Source organism: Melitaea cinxia, chromosome 6 (genome assembly GCF_905220565.1).
Source record: "Melitaea cinxia chromosome 6, ilMelCinx1.1, whole genome shotgun sequence".
Classification (NCBI taxonomy): domain Eukaryota; kingdom Metazoa; phylum Arthropoda; class Insecta; order Lepidoptera; family Nymphalidae; genus Melitaea; species Melitaea cinxia.
The window spans coordinates 2,382,436-2,403,286 of record NC_059399.1 but is presented as its reverse complement, the minus strand read 5'-3'; the positions used below and the strand labels follow the sequence as shown (position 1 = coordinate 2,403,286).

The window sequence follows — 20,851 nt, the reverse complement described above, 5'->3', positions numbered from 1 at the left end:
AAAATCTAAAATTTTTAAACGTTACATATGTAACGATCCGACATACAGTAAATAACAAACAAACATAACATATATATACAGATATTATCTAAGTAAAAACAATTCTGAAAAGCGTTATACAATGATCCTAGGCATACAGATAAAAAACATAATGATTTACAAACATAATAAGAACATATTTAGAGTAATCTTCTAAATTCTTATTTTTGTATTATTAAATGTTTGTAGTAGGTAATTCCATAAAGTACTACAGATTTTAAAAATTCTTTCACGGGATGCTACAATTCCATGTACGCCATTTAATGGTATGTGGATAAACGAACAGCGGATTATGGGAGAAAACGAAATAGCGAAAATCGCGTAATCTATGTGGGCGAAGCCACAGCGGAATTTTTTTTTTTTTGTTTCTAAGCTAAAATATACACATTTAAAAACTTGGAAAACAAAAAACATTGCAAAGACATTAGATGTCAAGAAGAACTGCCAATATGTATGTTTTCTACAAACATTGTTTTATAGTACTGACAATATAAATATAAATATTCAACAAGAATCTTAAAAATTGTTATCTAAGCTTTGTCTTGATCACATTATTCTAATTGTATATTTTTGTCTTTACATGATTTTCTAATGAATAATAAACAAAGATTATGAATTAATTGATTTGTTTTTTTCTATAAAATGCTCATTACTTAATTGCAAACTAGTCTACTGCTTTATATTTTTAATTTGTAAGTCCTGAGATATAATAGCTTTGAAATGAATTTGGCTCTTGTTTACAAAATGACATAAAGGTTTAGAAGGAAAGTGTAGTATAGTAAGTTGTTTACGTTCTAAGTATGTAGTATAGGTATGTTGTATACCTTATAAGCCTTATATTTAAATGACAGTAATAAACATGCAGTTTTACTATGAACACGTCTTTTTAAATTAACACTCCTCAGTCCCATCCGTACAAAAGCACAATGAGCTCGAATCTTTCCATCATTCTTTAAAACTAATATAATTGTTTAAGTCGTCTACTGGTTTATCAACTTTTAACGAATCTTTACATTTCTGACATTTCGTTCTATCTAATAATTTTGCAGCTAAATAACCACTAACATATACTACTGGCTGCTCCAAAAAGTTACATAAATCATTTTCATATAAAAAGAAATCGATTTCATTGGGCAAAGACAAAACAGGATAAAATATTTCATCAACAACTTGAATGTCATCATTATTATTTCTATTAGGCATGTCAGTGCGGACCCCGCTAATATCGTTATAAGCTACAAACAATTTATGTGTCTTCCTCACAGTTCGCATTTCGACTGCCAAACGCTTTAAGCTTAATTTAGTTTGAGTCAAATGACTCAGCAGGATTTTCTCATGTTCAGTTAATGTAGAATCTGAAATTTAAAAAAAATCCTGTTATTATATATACATTTTTTTGTTGAAAGTATACAATATTATGTATAATGTGATCTATTCCTTTAATTTCATAAATTTTTACTTAAATATAATATTATAAAATAATTTATTGCTTTTATTATATTAAGATACATTTATTATTTTTATTTCAATATTAAACAACGCTAATATTGATATATTTTATTAATGATCGTTACAGTTTAATATGTATTTAATTTTGCTTTAAATAATAACACAAGTATACGACAAAGGAATGCCCATTGCATGGTACAATTGGAATCATTGAATGTAATTATTTTTTTTTTCCGTTTTTCTTCAATTTACTTGAAATATTATAACAATAAAATATACGTATTTGATTACTAAGGAAAGAGCTATATCTAAATAAATTATTTTGTCATTCTATTTTTTAAACTATACTATACTTTAATAGTATAATATCGAAATATATATATATATATATATATATAAATGTATAAAATATAGATAAATGAAACTGTTAAACATTAATGTTAATGCATATTTAACAAAACTAAGCAAACTTTTGATTTATAAAATGTAAATTATTGATGCAGTATAATTAAAAATTGATTTGACTCTCATATGCTTTATATTAGTCAAATGTGTACCGGGCTATTCATAGGTATAATGAAATAAATAATTTTCCCATAGAAAGAGTGTGTGCTTCTATTAATAACTGGCCTCAACTTTTAAGTGTATTGCAGCCAATGCAGACCACTTCGGATTAGCTTTATTTTCATAGAATTATATTAATGTATTAAACTAAAACACTGCAATAGTAATAAATGTTATGTGCAACAGAATAAATGTTTTTTTTTTTCTTTATAACAATATTCAGGACATATATACATATATATTGGCATTATATATTGGCCTGCAGTGTGTATATATATATATATATATATTATGGATAGATACTAACTACTACTATTTACATAGTCTACCACATAACTACATTAATAACTACCACAACTTAATCCCTTGTAGTTGAAGTTGTAAATTATGATTTGAAAATAATTTCAATAAAAATAATTTAAAAAGGAGTAGGCTACAAAGAACTATACTGAATTACGTTCTTTGCTACATTAAAAGATTGTTGAAAATTATACCTCTATTTCTATTAGGTTTTCCCACAATTCTTTCATAGTTGCAAACAGGAACTTTAACATTTTCTACTGATTCATTCTGGGAAACTGTAATTACATTGATAAAAGTGAACAATAATAAATAAATATCTTTAACACATACACACGGTTGTCTTTTCCTAAGGTAAGCAACTTAACACTTGTTTTATAGACAACAACCAACATGCATATATATATATATATATATATATATATATATATATATATATATATATATATATATATAATATATATAAATTATAACATAATTATGTATAGTAATACACCCAGACTCAGGCAGGAATCGAACCTACAACCCCCGGAGCAGAAAATAGAACCAGCACAACTGGAATAACAGGCTACTCATCTAAATGTATAAAATTCAATTTTGAGACAAATAAACATTTAAAAAAAAATTAATACATAAAAATGTTTTAGTTGCTTATAATTATCTATGTAGTAACATATACAGTTAGAGAAATATTTTATATAATAAAGTGAACTTGTGTCATAAAATTAAATGCTAATTAGCTATATGCTTATAGTAGACATGTTACTTGTTAATGTTTTATGTAATCAAAAATGTGAAATTTTCATTTGTTATTCTTACCTAGTGTTTTTTCAAAAGTAAGTCCTTGTGGTGGCTGCGAAGTAGAGGGCAAAGGGAGAAAGCTGTATTCAGCATCTGAAAAATAGTAGTACAATATCTAAATATATCTAGTATCTATTACTTGTTAATTTTTTTTTTTTACATTTTCCATTATTTACTCACACTTAAATTATTTGAATTTTATTTTCTACTAGCTTCTACCCGCAACTTTGTCCGCGTGGAATAGTTACTTTGGGCTAGCTGGGGAAGGTCTCAGAAGGAAAAAATCCGATTTTGAAACATTCTTCATTGGTGCTCCACTCTTATTGGTCTTTGCGTTATAATATATAGCCTATAGCCCTAGCCTTCCTTGATAAATGGGCTATCAAATACTGAAAAAAAATTCAAATTGGTCCAGTAAGTCCAGAGATTAGCGCGTTCAAGAAAACAAACTCTTTAGCTTTATACTAATATTATAGATTTGATATGAAATTATTTTTATTTTAAAATTAAAGTGAATGATTACTTATCTTGTTATAAAGAAGATGAAAATGATTATTTTCCAAAGGTGTTATTCATAATCATTTTATAGAAAAATAAAACTAAAAATCTTATACTGCATTGGATCATTTGTATCATATGTTGTGAATCGTTGCATATATGTGTTAAAAGATATTAAAGATTCTCAGAAAGTGTTTTACATATCTCTCATTTTGTCAGCGATATGTATATCAATCAGCCTTAGATATCTGATATCTAAGGGCCAATATTATCTAGGTAAATGTATAAATAATAAATTAAATATATTTCAGATGATTTTTTAGAACATTGACTAACAATAATCTATTATATGATATTTATTACAACTGAGATTGTACTGCCATTATCAGTACAAAATATATTTAAAAATTATCTTTTTCTATATAGTACAATTGTGAATATTTGTATGACTTTTATATAATTTCATCTTTTTTTTTTTTTAAAGTTCCAGTACATACTTAGTAAGACAGAGTTTTTGAAACAACAAGACATTGTTTTCAAGAAAACTTTTTGTCACTTATTAAAAATGTATAAGACTTGCAACAGCAAGTTATTAAAATTATAAGTAAGTTCATTTAATTAACAATAAAAATCTTAATTTTATCCATCATTAAAAATATATTACATAACCAAACATGAACTAACAAGATGCTGTACCTCTTAAAAACACTTGTTACTTCTAACAACATAACATAAATAAATATAATATAATAAAGTAGTTTACTCACTTTTAGATAAAATATTTTCATTCCATTGCACATTCTCTGAATTTGTTATATCTTGAAAACTAGAAAATAAAAAAGAATTTATCATAAACATCAATTAGCATATTATGAACCAGAAATAAGACTAGACAAATAGCTAAACAAGAACATCGAGAAAAAATAATTGTAATGTAATTTATAATTATCATAAACATATAAAAAAAATTTGCACCTTTCAAGACTTGAGATTTTTCTTTTTCTTCACCATATAAAGGAAAATCTACCAAAAGACTGTCATCCAATGGTTGTGGCAAATTTAATGTTGGAATAGCATTTTTAATTAATCTATTGCCCTTTGTATTAAAATACTTTTTTTCAAAGTGATATCCACACAAATATTTAATTTCATGCAATTTTTTAACGGGTATGTAAGCAGTCTTCATTCCCAACTGCTTTGACCCAAGAATGACACCTGAGAGTAGAATTTTAATTGTCAATTTAAATTAAAAGTTTAAATTTTACATAGTCTACAACTAGTTTTCTAGTATACATAAGTATGTATAATACTTTAATGTTCCTTTATTACTACAGTTAGCTATTTACTGTTATAAAGATTTTAAGTAGAATTTATTTAAATATTGTATTGTTCTATTGTTAACACCACAGAGCATAGTAATATTTACACTAACCGATCTGGATCAAGTGGAAACTTCTTCAAAAATACATTGGCTCCAGTCCAGGGGTCCTCTTTAGACCACAAATAGTACATTTTTGATATCTCACATTACGTTTCACTGTATTTTCTAAAGGAATGAAAACAGAAAAATATAGTATAAGTAATAAAAATATAGGTATAACTATAAAATACTATTATTTTTTCTGTTGATATAGATATTAAGAACTTATTTTCAAAAGCAAAATTACTTCGTTCGACCAAAAAGACGAATGATTCAGGTTCAAATACAAACCCATAGTAAATCCCTAGAAGCGACGAATAATATTCTCACAATAAAGTATTAGGGCTTAGAAAATATATATGCAGAAAAATCTAAAAATCCAAAATTCCGGCGTGGTTACTCGGTGGTTGCAATATAATATGGCGGTTAGGAAATAATTGTTCGAGTCAAAATTTGACAATTACGACGTTTCCGACGTTTAAATTTTTTCATTTTGACGTACAATTTTGCCAATTTATATAAAAATTCAAGTTTGGTATACAAAGTATAGCAAAAAAAGTGTCGCCCTACTGGACAGGCGGGCTATGCTTTAGTATGTAGCGATCGGTCTCCTTTTCTCTATGCTCCATGATTTCTATAATTTCAGATTATTCATGGAGCATAGAGAGACTATGCTCCATGAAATTGTTGATGATTGTTGCAAAATTGCAAATTACTTACTGTTTATTTTAAACATTTTTTCATTTCTTAAAGTTAGTAAAAAAGAACTCAAGTTAAATTAATTAAATAGAACCTATTTCTTTAAAGACTGATAAATATCATATGCTATGTAAAGATAAATGTTTTACTTATATCAGTATCAGTCAGATATCCAACTTGTAATATGTTTACAGTGGCTTCGGGATTTCGGTTAGCAATTACAAGACATGTATCATCTGCGAACTAGTAACATGTGCAGTGTGCTATTAATGATACAATTGTTCATGTCGTTGACGTAAGATAAAAAGAAAAGTGGGCCCTGAGCTTTACCCTCAGTGATCAGCCACAGACATACGTTTACTTCAAATATTATCTACTTATACAGTAAAAATTCGGTTTCACTTCGATGTTATAAACTAAGGACTATTATAAATCACTTGAAAATTAAGTTTTAGAATAATTTTTCAAAAATTAAATATTATTATTTTACACTGATGTTACGAGTATCCGCTCACATGGGCTGGGCCCAGATTCCCAGAATGTTACCAGCCGCCAGGATTCTTGAGTTTCTTGACACCATTCCACGTGCACACGTATATGATTTGTACCATCATCATCATTACAGCCTGTACAGTCCACTGCTGGACATAGGCCTCCACAAGTTCGCGCCAAAAATGATGTGAACTCATGTGTGTTGCCCATTGTTACCACGCTGGGGTTGGTGAACGCAGGGCTGGCTTTGTCGCACCGAAGACGCTGCTGCCCGTCTTCGGCCTGTGTATTTCAAAGCCAGCAATTGGATGGTTATACCGCCACCGGTTGGCTTTTTAAGTTCTAAGGTGGTAGCGGAACTATATTATCCCTTAGTCGCCTCTTACGACACCCACGGGAAGAGAGGGGGTGGCTATATTTATTTTGTACCGCAGCCACACAGTACAAAGTACAGTAAAATTTGAAAGGTTCAAACATAACACCAATACTGACAAATAAATTCTGGGATGTATAAACAAAGAGTTTATTTAATTATAATAACTGCAAAATAAATTCTAATTAAAATATACTTATTTAAAATTCACAGCTTAGGAACTAAATATTTACAGATAGCTATGGTACAAAATACAAATAATGTCCGCGTAAATTGAAACAACGAAAATGTCAAAACTATCTGTATATACTCTTTGGTCAAAACGAACAAACAGTTTGACGAACAGCGGAAAAGTCATTCGAGTTGGATTTTGGATTTGGAACGGAGAGATTGGAGTTGTATCGAATAATCAGAAATTTTTACAGAAATCATAGTATTTATTTATTTATTAAAACCTATTTTTAAATTTTAGTGCTATTTTTTGTTAAGGTATAACATTATTTTTGTTAAATTTGGTTCATTTACCGTAAGCAAAAATATATTTGTTCCATCGAATCGTAATAAAGGCCGTTCGCTGGGCGTAAAAAGAAAATGGCGTGTGCTACTCTTAAAAGAAACCTGGATTGGGAATCTTCGGCACAGCTACCATCTAAAAGGCGAAGATGTGCTTTAATTGCTGCTAGCTCAAGTACAAGTCCTGGCATAAAAGTATCGGAATCTTCCAAAAGTTCTAGTTCTGTATTTGGAGAGACCGTTAGTGCATCTGTAAAATTGACCCCAGGTTTGTTTATTTTTGTAAATCTGTCTGGCTTAACAAAGAAGTTATAAATCAAACTTTCCCTTATTATTATTCTAGATTTAGTATAGTATTCTAGATTTGATTATTGGTCAGCTGTATAATTTATCGCCATTGTGTTTTGATAAATCGTGAATATTATTTTAATCATGCTAGAGAGAGACGGGCGATGCGTGATGACCGTTGGGCGTATTGGCTTTGTTTTTTATTTTTTTATTTTAGATATAAAAAAGAAATAACGCACTCGAGTAAGCTATCATTTGCTTCCTTTATAGCAAGTTCAGTTGCATGCAAGGAACTAGTTTTTATATCACGATAAACTTGCGTTAGGTATCTGAGATCGCTACGTACGAAAGATAGCGTTATTGCAGAACTGCAATTAATGTAAATCACTTCTAAGCAATAATCATAAGTTGATTGTTTTACATTTATTTAACCTAATTCTTTTTTCAAATTACGTGCTAAGGTTTTTTGTTTGATTTTTTTAAAGATCAGCATAAGACATTGCAGATTTAAAATTGTTATGACATTCAATACGAATTATTCTTTATGAATCTGAAAAATGGACTTTCAGTTATAAAGCCTTGTCATTATTTATATTTTACGTACCTAAATCTATCTTATCATTATTTATCATTCAATTTAAAGTTATAAAATTTCGGATATTATGTACAATCGAGGAGTGTATGGATAGGTTAGGGTTATTTTTTTTTTTATATAACGAAACTGTCGTTAAACGTTGTACTTTTTAAGTTAAATAGGTTAGGGCTATTTTTTTTTTTTTTTGTTAAACGAAACTGTCGTTAAACGTTGTACTTCTTAAGTTAGATAGGTTAGGGTTAAATTACACTCCTCGATTATACATAATTACCTAAATTTCAATAAACTTAATTGTGTGCTAATTTTATTGTAACACTATTTCAATAAATTGCAATAACATGGTGGGTATTTATTTAATAGAAAATATCTAATTTCATTCAAATTGCCCAGTGATCTTTACAGGATAATTTTAAAATGAATACAAAAATGTTTCAGTGTTGGTCATGTTCAACTTGCCACTGTAATGTAAAAAGAAAAACTGAGGTAGGGCACAACAGGAATTTCCTGTTCAAAATATGGAGCAGCCCGACTGGGGTAGTATCTCGACCTTACAGAAGATCACAGCAAAATAATACTGTTTTCAAGCAGTATTGTGTTCCTGTTGGTGAGTAAGGTGACCGGAGCTCCTGGGGGATTGGGTCGGCAATGCGCTTGCGATGCTTCTGGTGTTGCAGGTGTCTATAAGCTACGGTAATCGCTTACCATCAGGTGAGCTGTACGCTTGTTTGCCGACATAGTGACATAAAAAAAAAAAAAACTACAATATAATCTATTTTACTTGTGTTTTTTTTTTTTTACTTTTGATATACAATTCTTTTAGGGCTCCGTTTCATCTGGATTTGAAATATTATTCATTTTATTAGTTAATACATTATATATTTCTGTATATAAGACTTAAAAATAGAAATTATAGTTTTATTATTAAAAAAAATTGTCATTTATTGGTTACATTGTTTTAAAAAACTTTGTACTGTGATTTAGCCTGTGATATCTCACTGCTGGGCATAGTCCACTTTCTCTAAGTAGTATGTAGCAATAGAAAAAATGTCTGTATACAGTAAAGATATTTTTGCATTGCCCACCCTACCCTTTGTCCTCTCTGGCCACTACTCACCACAGGAACACAACACTGTTTGAAACCACTATTATTTACCTGTGATCTTTTGTACGGTTGTGGTATTCCCCAGCTGGGCTTCACCAGATTTAGAGCAGGATATTTCCTGCCGTGCTCGTATGATACATCAATAATGTTACTACTTAAAACATAAACATTCTAGAACGCATGGCACAGGAAATTTACAATGAGATGAAAAGGCTTCAACGTCGCCGGCAGCTGAAGCTTGCATCGGGGGTTGCAGCGTCTTGCTCTTCGTCTAGTGGAAGTGAAGGTGATACCTCGCCACCTCATCATTCGCACGCCACACAAGGAACTAAGATTCATCACAGGGCGCTCTTCACATTTAAACAGGTATACTACCACATAGAGGTTTTTTATTTTATGTCAGACATTAGGAGACTATCTGTAAAATATGTGATGCAAAACTTTCCAGTTTTGGACCTCCCATTTGACACGCTAAGTAACACTTTCAGCAACCAAGTAAATAAATATTAAGTACCAACAGCTTAAAAATAATTTTTATATTACACACGAACTACTTACTATAAATAAAGATTTTTCTTATTTTTTTTTTTTGAAGAATATTAAATAGGCAGTGCAAGAAACTCATTGTGATGAAAAATATAAGAGCTGAAATCAAGTGTAAATTTAACAGATTAACAATTCTTTTTAAGTGTTTTCAAGAAAATTTAGTCTTTTATAATTTTAGCTGGGAAATTCTTCATATTACTAGAAGCTTACGCAAATAATTGGTAATAAGTATTGATACAATACCAAACAATTCATACTAATCATCGAAATGTGTCATTTCTTTGTCCTGTTAATGTTTTATTAGTTGGTTTCAAAAAATGAGGTAATGTAGTTAATGAAGAGTGTGTTTGTTTAAATGTTTATAATGTTATCATTTTTAAAAATAATGCAACTAAAAACATCTTAAACTGCTAAGGACTTCTAGTCATTAATAATTATTGATAAATCTGTCTTTAAAATATGTTTATTATAGGGTATGTGTTTGTATGTGTATATATGTTTTTTTTTTACTAGGTGCGTCTTATCTGTGAGCGTATGCTTCGCGAGCAGGAGGTTGCGCTGCGTGCTGAGTATGAGTCTGTGTTGAGCAACAAGCTCGCCGAGCAGTACGAGGCATTTGTACGCTTCAATATTGATCAAGTAAGTTTTTTTTTGCAATTAGGTCGGCAAACAAGCGTACACCCCTCCTGATTGTAAGCAGTTACCTCCGACCCCCAGGTAGCCTGGATATTAGTGAAGTAAAAATGTCACTTGTGAATTTCTATTTCTTAGCTATTTATAAAAAAAAAAAAAAAAAACTTAATAAGCAGCTTGTAAGAAACAAGAAATGTTAATAATATAACAATTTTATAAAATATGTACTAAAATTGCAAATGACCAGTGTGTTTTATTTTATGTTGCATGGTTGTTGTGATTTTGATCTATGCACATGTTAAAAATTTACAAATTAGGTATGTCAGATACATTTAATGAGTTCTACCCAGTTTGTTACTGTTTGTATAGCTAAATTTATCCAGTTTTTTACAACTGTACTTAACAATATATAAATTATTTTTATAAAAATGTAGGAGTGAATGCATAGTATCCAGTGAATGATAACTTAAAAAATAAAAAAATAAAATAAAATTATAAATTCTACTAAAACTCCTATCTCACTTTGATTGGATATTTATTTTAAGTAACGCAAAATGTTATATTAACAAAATTGTATGTGTTTACAGGTTCAGCGCCGACCACCTCCGTCTACTTGCATTCCTTTTGGAATGGACGCTGAAAATATGCATCAGGATCTTGTACCCAGCTGTAGGTTTTACCCTGATATTTATTTATTTTTTAAAATACACAATAAAATCATCTTGAGATTGTAGTGGCAGACGCACTAAGGTGCTGTGTTCTGGAAATCACTTTTATAAATTTGTATCTTTTTTTAAATTCTGTAAATAACATTACAAACCAGTAAGGTAAAATTTAGTATTATTTGTTAAATTTACGTAATGAGTACTTAATAATTAAAACAAAAATAGATATGCATATTACACCTCTCATATAATTTAATATGATTTATTAATCTATAATAATATAATATGTGAAAATTTGTAATTAACCAAGAAACTTTTTATGTCTTTGACTGTTATGAATTCTTTTTAATATTTTATTACACATTCATTTCAGATCTGTCCTAATAAAAAAGGAGATGCGTCCTACATTGAAAAATATCAAGACAAACATATTTTGGTATATGTGAATAAGCTTAGTGTAACCTAATGATGGATATGTACATTGTGAGTGGAATTTAACTGTGACTGATATTGTGGGTTGTTGCCTGTTAAATATCAATACAGTATTAAAAAAAAAAACTTAAAATTGTTTGAAGGGACAGCCAATATTAATGGGTTGGCCTATATAAAAACTGTCTTACCCATATATCCACAATATTAACTGAGATAAATTCCATGGATTGGTCATACTACATAAATATAAAATTAGCTTATAATGCTTAGTTAAGATTTGCAGCATAATTGTGTTCATAGACTGAGAAAATTCACAAGGATTGTGAGGAAAGATGGTTGAAACAATGGGAATTTGTTTGACCATACTATACTAACTATAATTCGCCTTTTTTTAGTAGGAGATCCGAACTAGAGACAAAGTTCACCCATCTGCTTATCGGATGTAAAATAATTTAATATTTATTTTAGATTAGGAAAATAATCCCGAAAGAGTTGCCTGAAAAATCCCAGCCAGTCTATATTTAATTTAATATTGAAAAATTAATTTTTATTTAAAAATGTACCCACAAGTTTAAAGAATAAATTTGATATCAACCAATAGTATGAAGCCTGTAGAAAATTTAAATATTGGGTTGTATATTAATATATGAAGGGTCAACTGCAATAATGATGAATGTCTTTTGTTTTTAAATAATTGGGTTTAAAATTTACCAACGTTGTAAAAAAACTCAGACATGAAGATTGTAAAATGTTGTTTATTAAAGTTAAAGTATAGGCATAATGGTATTATTTTTTAGAAAATAATCATTCCAAGGGTATTATAAATTGATTAAAAATAATTGAATCTTAAGTAAGTCTTTAAAAATCAGGACTATAATGATCACTGTCCACACTGCATTCATAGTCAATAATGATTGGTGTCCAAATGACTGTTCTAATTAACTTCTGAATCTTTAATATTTGAAGCATGTGGAAGTTCATCGTTATAACGTCTTGTTGCAACTGAAGGGCGTCATATTTCGCTGTTGATATAGATAGCTTCTCTTTATAAGCCAAACCAGGTAATGTAATTCGCCCTCATTAACTGCCTTGATAGACTGAAAAGAAACTGGTGTGTTCACCACACTTTATTCCCATGGACTATTATTAAATTTTTTGTGAAACATGAGCCGTGGGTGTTCTTTCTGGACTCTAAATTCACGCTCAGGTCTTAGGGGAAAAGGACAAGTTTTTTTGTAAAACGGTTTCAAAGATGCAGTCCAGCCTTTGAATGCATGACATTGAAAGGTTTCGGTCTCTGTCGAGCTTCACGCACATGTTCGGCCCATTCTTCAGGATGTTCAATCCTAGCCTTTTGATTTAAGTAGACCATGTTACGTTCGCATTCCATGTATGAGTGCCCTCTTATTGGAAATATAACTGTGACAGATTCTAAGCGATTGCAGCAGTGAACTATGTAGTGTAGCATTCTGAAGATGGTATAATTTTTATTTTGACCACCACACGAGTCACAGAAAATTATAAGAGTCTTGACCTGTACCTCCATTTCATTAAATATGAAATGGAATAGATGAGAGGCCACATTGTCTGATCCTTTTTTTCCAATACTCTCATCGTAAGCGAAAAAATAAGATGAGGAATCAGCAAGCACATGAATATTAAACATAAAATATCTCATCTGTCTTTTATAATATACATCGTTTGTAGTTATGTTTGGTACAGGAAGATTTTTTGAGAAATCCATTGTTATCGCTATTGTTGACATCTTGTCTAGCTCTCAAACGAGCTTTTCTTTTTTTATCATAAAAATCATCAGCTCTCTTCTTGTGTGTTTCCAATTTCCGTGGTTAAGTTTTCAATTCCGAGTCTTCGAAGTTGAGTCAAAATCTGAGATTTTTCGTGGCAATCAGGAAGAGAAGCAATCTTAATTTCAAATTGCTTTTTCTCAGCTTGAAATTCATCGTAAGTCGAACACGTATCCATCCCGGGATAACCGAATGATATATTGAAGTTCTTATTGAAAAAGTTGCGATATGTTTCGTATGATACTTTGTTATTTGGATTGTTTTCATCATACATTTTGTGAATCTTAGACTAGTTCAACTCATCCGACAGATATATTTTTTGACTCTCACGTAAATTATAGTGGCCTTTTTTAGCATTAATTGTTTTCGGAGTGTCAATTTGCTTGTACATCAAATCAGTAGTTAGTTTAAAGCTTTGTTTTAACATGTATCCCCCGTTTATCTTTTTGAACAACGCCATGCTCAGTCAGTGATTTCTGAAGAAATTGAAGTCTTCTTCCAGTGATACCATGTAAGGATATAAAAGCTTTTCTACAAACCGGTAACTCGTAAGTATCATCCCCAATCATACGAATCTATTAAGAGTATGGCTTATTATGTGATTTCGCATGTTCTTCACCCACTCGTGGAAGACGACGTTGTATATTAGAAACGGTTATAAGCCCGCTTAAATAATTATCCTGATCATACCTGTTCGCAAAAGACGAAAATTCCTTGTTGGTATTTGAGCGGAAAATACTAAGACGCATTTTCGGAGCTGTGATGGAAAATGAGAGATGGCGAACGCGTTATAACCACGAGCTATACCAAATGTACGATGAGCCAAATATAATTAAGACCATAAATATTGGGCGCCTGCGTTGGGCAGGGCACGTGTTGCGAATGGACGAGGCCAGAGTACCCAAGCGCCTTTTAGAAGGCCGACCGGAGGGCCGCAGAAGTCGAGGCAGGCCCAAGCTCAGATGGTTGGACGGCGTCGAACAAGACATCAAGACCTTGGGAATAACAAGTTGGAGAAGGAAAGCCTCTAACAGATCGGACTGAAGAGCTTTGCTGGACCAGGCTAAGGCCCACCCGCGGCTGTAATGCCTCAGATGATGATGATGATACCTGTTCGCAAAACTATTAAATTGTCGTATTATTCTTGTTCTCTGGTCTTCACTTATCATTTCAAAACATTAAAAACGATTACACTTGCAGTTATCGCCAATTTCATGTCCTTGGAGTCGAAGTTTCTTTAAAACGTCACTCATTCTTCCTGTCTGTTTTCTTTTTTTCGTATTTGTGATCATTTCGTTGTTCTCAGCCAAAATTTTAAGAAATAAAACACTAAAATCCTTATAACATAACCTTACAGAACGACAGACTCACAAAGACTGACGAAACAATTTGCGAATGGCGGGATCGGGATCGCCGCTGATTTGACAGGAAGATGGCGGTCAGTGCGAGGCGATGGACTTTTTTTATTGCTAATTGCCATGAACACCTGCGACGTTGAGCGTTCTAGTCGTGTAGTCAATATATTAAATACATATTTATCACGGGACTGCAAGTGATATTGCTAAGTTTGAAAACTAGATTTCTAAATATAATTTCAAGTGACCGGAATGGCATTACTCGTTAAAATTTAAATATTTTTGGACATTCATCATTATTGCAGTGGACCCTTCATATATTATTCTAGTTACTTTCACTCATGTTTTACAAATAAATCCTATATCAAAATGAGCGCTGTTTCATTCCAATAACAGGGTTGCATGCTGTCTGGTTTAAATGGCGGTTGTTTAATATAATATAGTCTGGCCAGGAATTTTAATCCACCAATGGCAACTCCATCTATACAGAGAAATTTATGTAAATACAAAAATAACTTTAACATTTCGTATTTTAGAAAGAATTTTATTAAGTTATAGTAGAAGAAAATTTAATTTTTATTCATGAAGGTGAAGAACACGTCTAGTTCGTATCTTAGACTATTTGGTATGTAGCCGAGATGGAACCAAATATAAACTGATTGTTTGTCATAGTTAGACTAGAATATCTAATAACGCAAATAAATTCACACAGAGTGCCTGCTAAGAATCATTGTCATGTGTTAATTTTGTATTAGTTAGCCATTTTGATTTGTTTAATTTTTTTAGTTTACTTAGCATTATCGAAATATTATTTTAGTACATAAATTTTAATTTTTATTTCATCTGTCCTACATCCTACTGTGTTGCATGTAACTCACCCCGATCTTTGAAATGCCCTTGTATCAGATTACTCGGTAATTAATCTTTTTTATATTCTATAATAGTCTATAGAAAAATATAAAATTTTTCTCATATTAAACTTCTCTCGTTTTTGAAACAAACGGGCTGGTCAATTGTAGTTACTTTTATTTAATTTTTAAGTTATTTTTGTCTTCTCAAGTATTGTGCTATGCAAGTACGGGCTAAGATCTAGACTAGGTAAAACCGAATTAGAAAAACCGAATTATGGGGTTTTTGGGTATGGAGGGTGGAGGGTGTAGGGAGGGTCTATACAAGGTAACACTGTCACACCTCAAAACCCCATGGTTATGGAGATATCCATGGTTAAAGTTTTGAGGTTAGAAGAAGAATTTAAAGCTATTATAATACCTTTGAGCTCGTACTGTTTGCATTGTGTGACAAATCAACACTTTTAAACAAAATAACGCGTCAGACATAATATTCTAATAAAATTAGTAACATTGCGTGCTAGAATATAGGTTAAGAAATTCGAAAAATACCCAAAACCGAATCGGAGCACCCCACTGTCCACGTGGTCTTGGTCTGTCCTACCCCTAGTGTTTTTTTTGTGCCGCGGAGGCGCGGAGGGAGGGCAGCCCTTCCGCTTTCGCACGCAAGGGCGGAAGGGCTGCACTTCCCGCAGCGCCGGAGCCAAGCGTTCCTCTAACTTTCGAAATTCTTCTTCTAACCTCAAAACTTTAACCATGGATATCTCCATAACCATGGGGTTCTGAGGTGTGACAGTGGTACCAGGGGTAACGTTCCCCACCCTCTCCCCCCCTTCCCCCCACGGTCCTGAAATTCGGTTTTACCTAATCTAAAGCTTTACCCAAGTACGTACTGAGTTATTTTTGAATGTCATCGGGCTTTTGTTTTATAAATGAGTTAATTTTTATTGAATATAAAAAGATTTAATTTGTTACCATGCATTATTCAGTAAAAACAATTAGGATAGGTCTTTTATAAATTGTATTATCAGCTCATTATTAAGTAGGTTATTGGCGTTTAAGAACTGAAAATAAATTAGCTAAATACCACTAAAATTGATTTTTATTTGATCGTACTCAATAGCTAGAAACAAAAAAGTGCCGAGATAATGATACACGAAATATTAAATATGCCTAATCTTCTGACGTGTATATATATATATATATATATTCCGTTTTTTTGGAAGAGTCCTATTTGGTAAACAAACCGCTATCAATCGTAATTAACGTTTTTTACGCATTTATCACTCACTTTTACAACACATTCGCTTAAGGACATTTGTAAAACTCCATTTACTATTTATTTCACTAAAAATAAATATCAATTTATCATTTTAAAACACATAAAAACTACTAAAATAGGAATTCCGAGAGTACAGATAACTAATATTTTCGAATATGACATTTCAATATCTTTTTTTAAAAGGCAAATAGGGATGTGGTCAGAATATTTTAAAGGGGCCTACTCAAAGTACTGCCTGCAGGGCCTGCTTGCAGCAAGTGAATGAACAGCATGAACGATAAAATAGGCCATGTTCTTTAACTATATTTTAAATTTTCACGAATTATAACTTGTTAAATAATATTACCGTAAAGCGATTTGTTATTAATTTGTATTTTGTTATTGTTTTTTTTTATGTTGAGCGCAATAAATGCTTACAAAATATTTCAAATGTCAATCATTTATGGTAAAGTATTCATTGTAAAGGTTTTATTTTATATTATGAATATTTCTGAATTAAAATTTCATCCCGAACATTTTTAACGCTATCCCATATAATATTAAAGTATACCACATAGCAACGGCATAAACGTTTACTGTAGTACACAGGAAAAAAATTTGAGACTTTAGGATGAGACTTAGGATTATCCAATGCGAGCTTCGTGGAGTACAATGTTATTTATTAGTCCTTTTTTGTAGATGTTAGAGAGAGTGTGCCGCTGGTGACAGGTGTTTTATTCATAGTAAATACAAATAATGTGACAATAATATTAATAGGGTCGACTATTTTTTAGACACATGCGGCCCCCTATTTTGTTGTAAATTTTATTTTTGGCGTCTTTTTTACCGACCATTTCACATAAACGAAATATAAATTTGTTGCCTTTTATGCTCGATGTTCGATTATTATTTTTTTTCGTAATTATGTAACCTCTACTAATCTTAGCAAAAATATTCAATATATTATTAGGTTTTGAAATAATTTTAGCGATATGTTTGCGTTAATATTCGAACATAAAATGAATTTTATATTCGTCTATGGCTTATTAATATTGTTCATTCATTTGCTCTTTGTGTCACTTTACTATACTTACAATATTACTCTATTGTCTGTGGTCGGAAGTACGCCATATTTGTTTACTATTTAGGACTATTCCAAAAAAATAGAATAGACTATAGTGTATATATATATATATATATATATATATATATATATATATATATATATATATATATATATATATATATATATTATACATACATATGGATATATACACTAGCTGACTCCGCAAACGTTGTTTTGCAATATATGTTATTAAGTTGTAGTCGTAGTACGTGACACTGACGAAGGGATTGGTCCATAAGCTTAAAGTTGCTTAACGGGCTATGCTTGGGGTTTCTCTCAAAGATAAAATTAGAAATAAGACTACGAGAGAACGAAAGTAACCGACATAGCCAACAGAATTAGCAAGTTGAAGTGGTAATGGACTGGTCATCGGTAATGGGCTGGTCATCGGTAACGCCGGACCGATGGCCGTTGAAGTGGCAGTGCGCTGGTCATCTGTGTCGCAAGACCGATGGCCGTTGGAGCTGTGGCGACATCGTGTCTTTGATTGGAGACCGCGTCTTCGCAAACGCAGTGTGGAACGTCCTCCGGCCCGCTGGACCGACGATCTACGTAAGATTGCCGGTGTAGGCTGGATGAGGATTGCGAAAACCGGGATGTCTGGCACTAACTTGGGAAGGCCTATGTCCACATAAGATTGCATTTTGGTTGTATTATAAAATTATTTCACTGAGCTAAATGAGCTGAAGAGCTAAATGAGTGATATATATCCTAAGATCAAAATGATATATATATCTCTCTTTTTTTTCAGTGATCTAAACTTCGCATGACTAGCCGAAAGAGAGCTTTCAAAACTTCACCCGTCCTTGTCAAAGTAGGGTTACCATATTTTATGTAATTTATATGTACATCGGATTTTACTGGGCCACCTTATATAATTGTCTATACACGCTCGTCGATTCTTGATGCTCTTTATGTTACATGCCTTTTCATGCACCTAGTAGCATAACATGTTCAATCGTAAAGGTATATTTTTAAAATTACAGCGATCACTCACGTGATCATTTTCTATCTTATCTTTCATCGTCATAAATTATACTTAATAGAAGTAGACAGAAATACTTACACCCTTGGTGGGGATTTAATTTAACATTATTATCCAGTGGGAATTTTTCATGTTCATATTCCAGAAATCCCCTTGAAATTTGAAATGTCGTGGTGGGGATTTTATACTTGCTTGCTTCTCTATACCCCTATTATAATTCATGCCGTGATGTGTTTCTTTCTAACGGAGGCCCCTACCTATAGCAATGAACGCGATGATCGTCTCGTCGATGGACCCAACTACCTATAGTATCTAACCCCAGGTTCGCACCGGCAACAACACAGGTTATAAACAGCTATCTATGTCTATCACTCTTTGAGGGTTTGATTGCGCTAGGAACATGTTTTAGGAGCATGTTCGGAACGGAAGCATGTTGTAGGCATGTTGCAACAAAGAGCATCACGGAGGGGAGTAGCCATGTACAGGCGTTCCCCTCTGTCAAGGTATAAGGCCAAATGGCCATATACATACAATAAAACTAGTTGCAGCCGCACTGATCACTAGACTAAATCTAGTTGCGCGATTGAATCAACGTCCTTCAAAAAATGCCAAATTGTTCTGTTTTTTTACTTCAAAAAAAGATCTGCCACGTCAAATTTACTAAAACATGGCGTTACATTTCATACGTAAGTATTTTTTAATCACATTATTACTTGTATACTTCTTTTAAACCTTTTTTAAACTTAAAAATTACAAATATTATCGGTCGTGTTGACTCGATTTGTTTACCAACATAGGCCGCTCGCCCTCATACAATATGCGGATCGGTCGAGCGACTGATCGGAGTCTATTTCCGAGAAGTCACTGTCGCCGAGCGATAGTGTTGTTACCGGTTCGTTTGTAGATGGTAATCGATAAAAACGGCAAAGACAAAAGAGGAGACAGACATTTTTGAGATTTTGATTTATTTAAAATATTATATTGCTAGCTTTTTTTATAAACATAGTTATATAATAAAATTGCATTAAATTAAATATAATACACGTATTATGAGTATTAATACATTTTACTAGAATTACTTATTGTGAACTTTGACCATAATGTTTTATATAAAAATTTGGCAGGATTTCTAAAAATCCAAATTTAAGGGATACATGGAAAAAAAATGTAATAATAGATTAACCTGGACGCCCACAAAAAATAGTGTAATTTGTTCAGATCATATCAATACCACTAACTTTCAAGTGTTAGCGAACAATAGAAGGATTAGTCGAGGGCACCAAACCAACACTAACGCCACACTGTTTTTGTCCCGTAAGTTTTTTTTTGTCTCATGTACAAGGTACTCTCGACATAGGTTAATACTATATTTTCAAAAATACTAGGGATCCTTACTAAAACTCCAATAATGTAACCCAAGGGATAAAAAAATAACCTAAAATATTCCTTACATTGCGTGCGCTGCAAAAACTAATGATAATAGAAATACATAATGTAGTAAGACTTTGTAGAACACATCATTATCTACAATAATTGTATTTGCTCGCAAACGAAAAAAAACCGACTTCAATTCAATCGATAAGTAATACAATATACTTAATATATACGCGTTATCAAAGGTTACTCAAAAATATGTTATCAGATCTCGATGAAATTTGAACGCGACCACATGATAAACATCAGCTTTCTATTAAATTAAAAATCATCAAAATCGGTCCGCCCAGTCAAAAGTTCTGATGTAACATACTTAAAAAAAAAACAGTCGAATTGAAAACCTCCTCCTTTTTTGGAAGTCGGTTAAATATTCACGAAAAGTTAAATACAAAAAAATCTGACAAAGGTGTGAGATTTAATGATGATGTAAAATCTTTTGCTCTTACTTTGTATTTTTATTCTGCAAAAGCATATAGACATCTCATGTGTGCATTCCTCATCCTTCTACTTTGAGAAGTCAAAGAAGAAAATTATAAAGTATATTGTTTATTAGGACCCACCTCACATGATCAAGCTAGCTCGAAATGTTTTTGCGGAAACTAAAATGCGTTCTGAAAAAGGAGATATT

General features: G+C 31.6%; 2 protein-coding genes across 2 annotated transcripts; one reads left to right on the top strand and one right to left on the bottom strand.

The window, feature by feature from the left end:
* Positions 1–984: 984 nt before the first annotated feature.
* Positions 985–5,637, bottom strand: LOC123654478. The gene is made up of 5 exons (XM_045590378.1): positions 5,363–5,637; positions 5,084–5,197; positions 4,419–4,477; positions 3,172–3,246; positions 985–1,394 (listed from the first exon to the last, which is right to left on the bottom strand). Exons 2-5 carry the CDS (start codon positions 5,161–5,163, stop codon positions 985–987), a joined length of 624 nt encoding a protein of 207 aa, XP_045446334.1. The 5' UTR covers positions 5,164–5,197; positions 5,363–5,637.
* A 1,332-nt stretch (positions 5,638–6,969) lies between these two features.
* LOC123654173 (akirin-like) lies at positions 6,970–12,190 on the top strand. Its single transcript, XM_045590095.1, has 5 exons — positions 6,970–7,416; positions 9,309–9,499; positions 10,193–10,318; positions 10,900–10,981; positions 11,351–12,190. Exons 1-5 carry the CDS (start codon positions 7,227–7,229, stop codon positions 11,359–11,361), a joined length of 600 nt encoding a protein of 199 aa, XP_045446051.1. The 5' UTR covers positions 6,970–7,226; the 3' UTR covers positions 11,362–12,190.
* Positions 12,191–20,851: the final 8,661 nt, after the last annotated feature.

Bases quoted from the DNA above. Each gene is read 5' to 3' on its own strand.
- LOC123654478 (XM_045590378.1), bottom strand. From the start codon at position 5,163: ATGTACTATTTGTGGTCTAAAGAGGACCCCTGGACTGGAGCCAATGTA. The intron at 3,247-4,418 runs GTGAGTAAACTA...ACTATTTTTCAG, and splicing joins TGAAAATATTTTATCTAAAA to ATGCTGAATACAGCTTTCTC. The intron at 1,395-3,171 runs GTAAGAATAACA...TTTAAATTTCAG, and splicing joins TACTTTTGAAAAAACACTAG to ATTCTACATTAACTGAACAT.
- LOC123654173 (XM_045590095.1), top strand. From the start codon at position 7,227: ATGGCGTGTGCTACTCTTAAAAGAAACCTGGATTGGGAATCTTCGGCA. The intron at 9,500-10,192 runs GTATACTACCAC...TTTTTTTACTAG, and splicing joins CGCTCTTCACATTTAAACAG to GTGCGTCTTATCTGTGAGCG. The intron at 10,319-10,899 runs GTAAGTTTTTTT...ATGTGTTTACAG, and splicing joins TACGCTTCAATATTGATCAA to GTTCAGCGCCGACCACCTCC.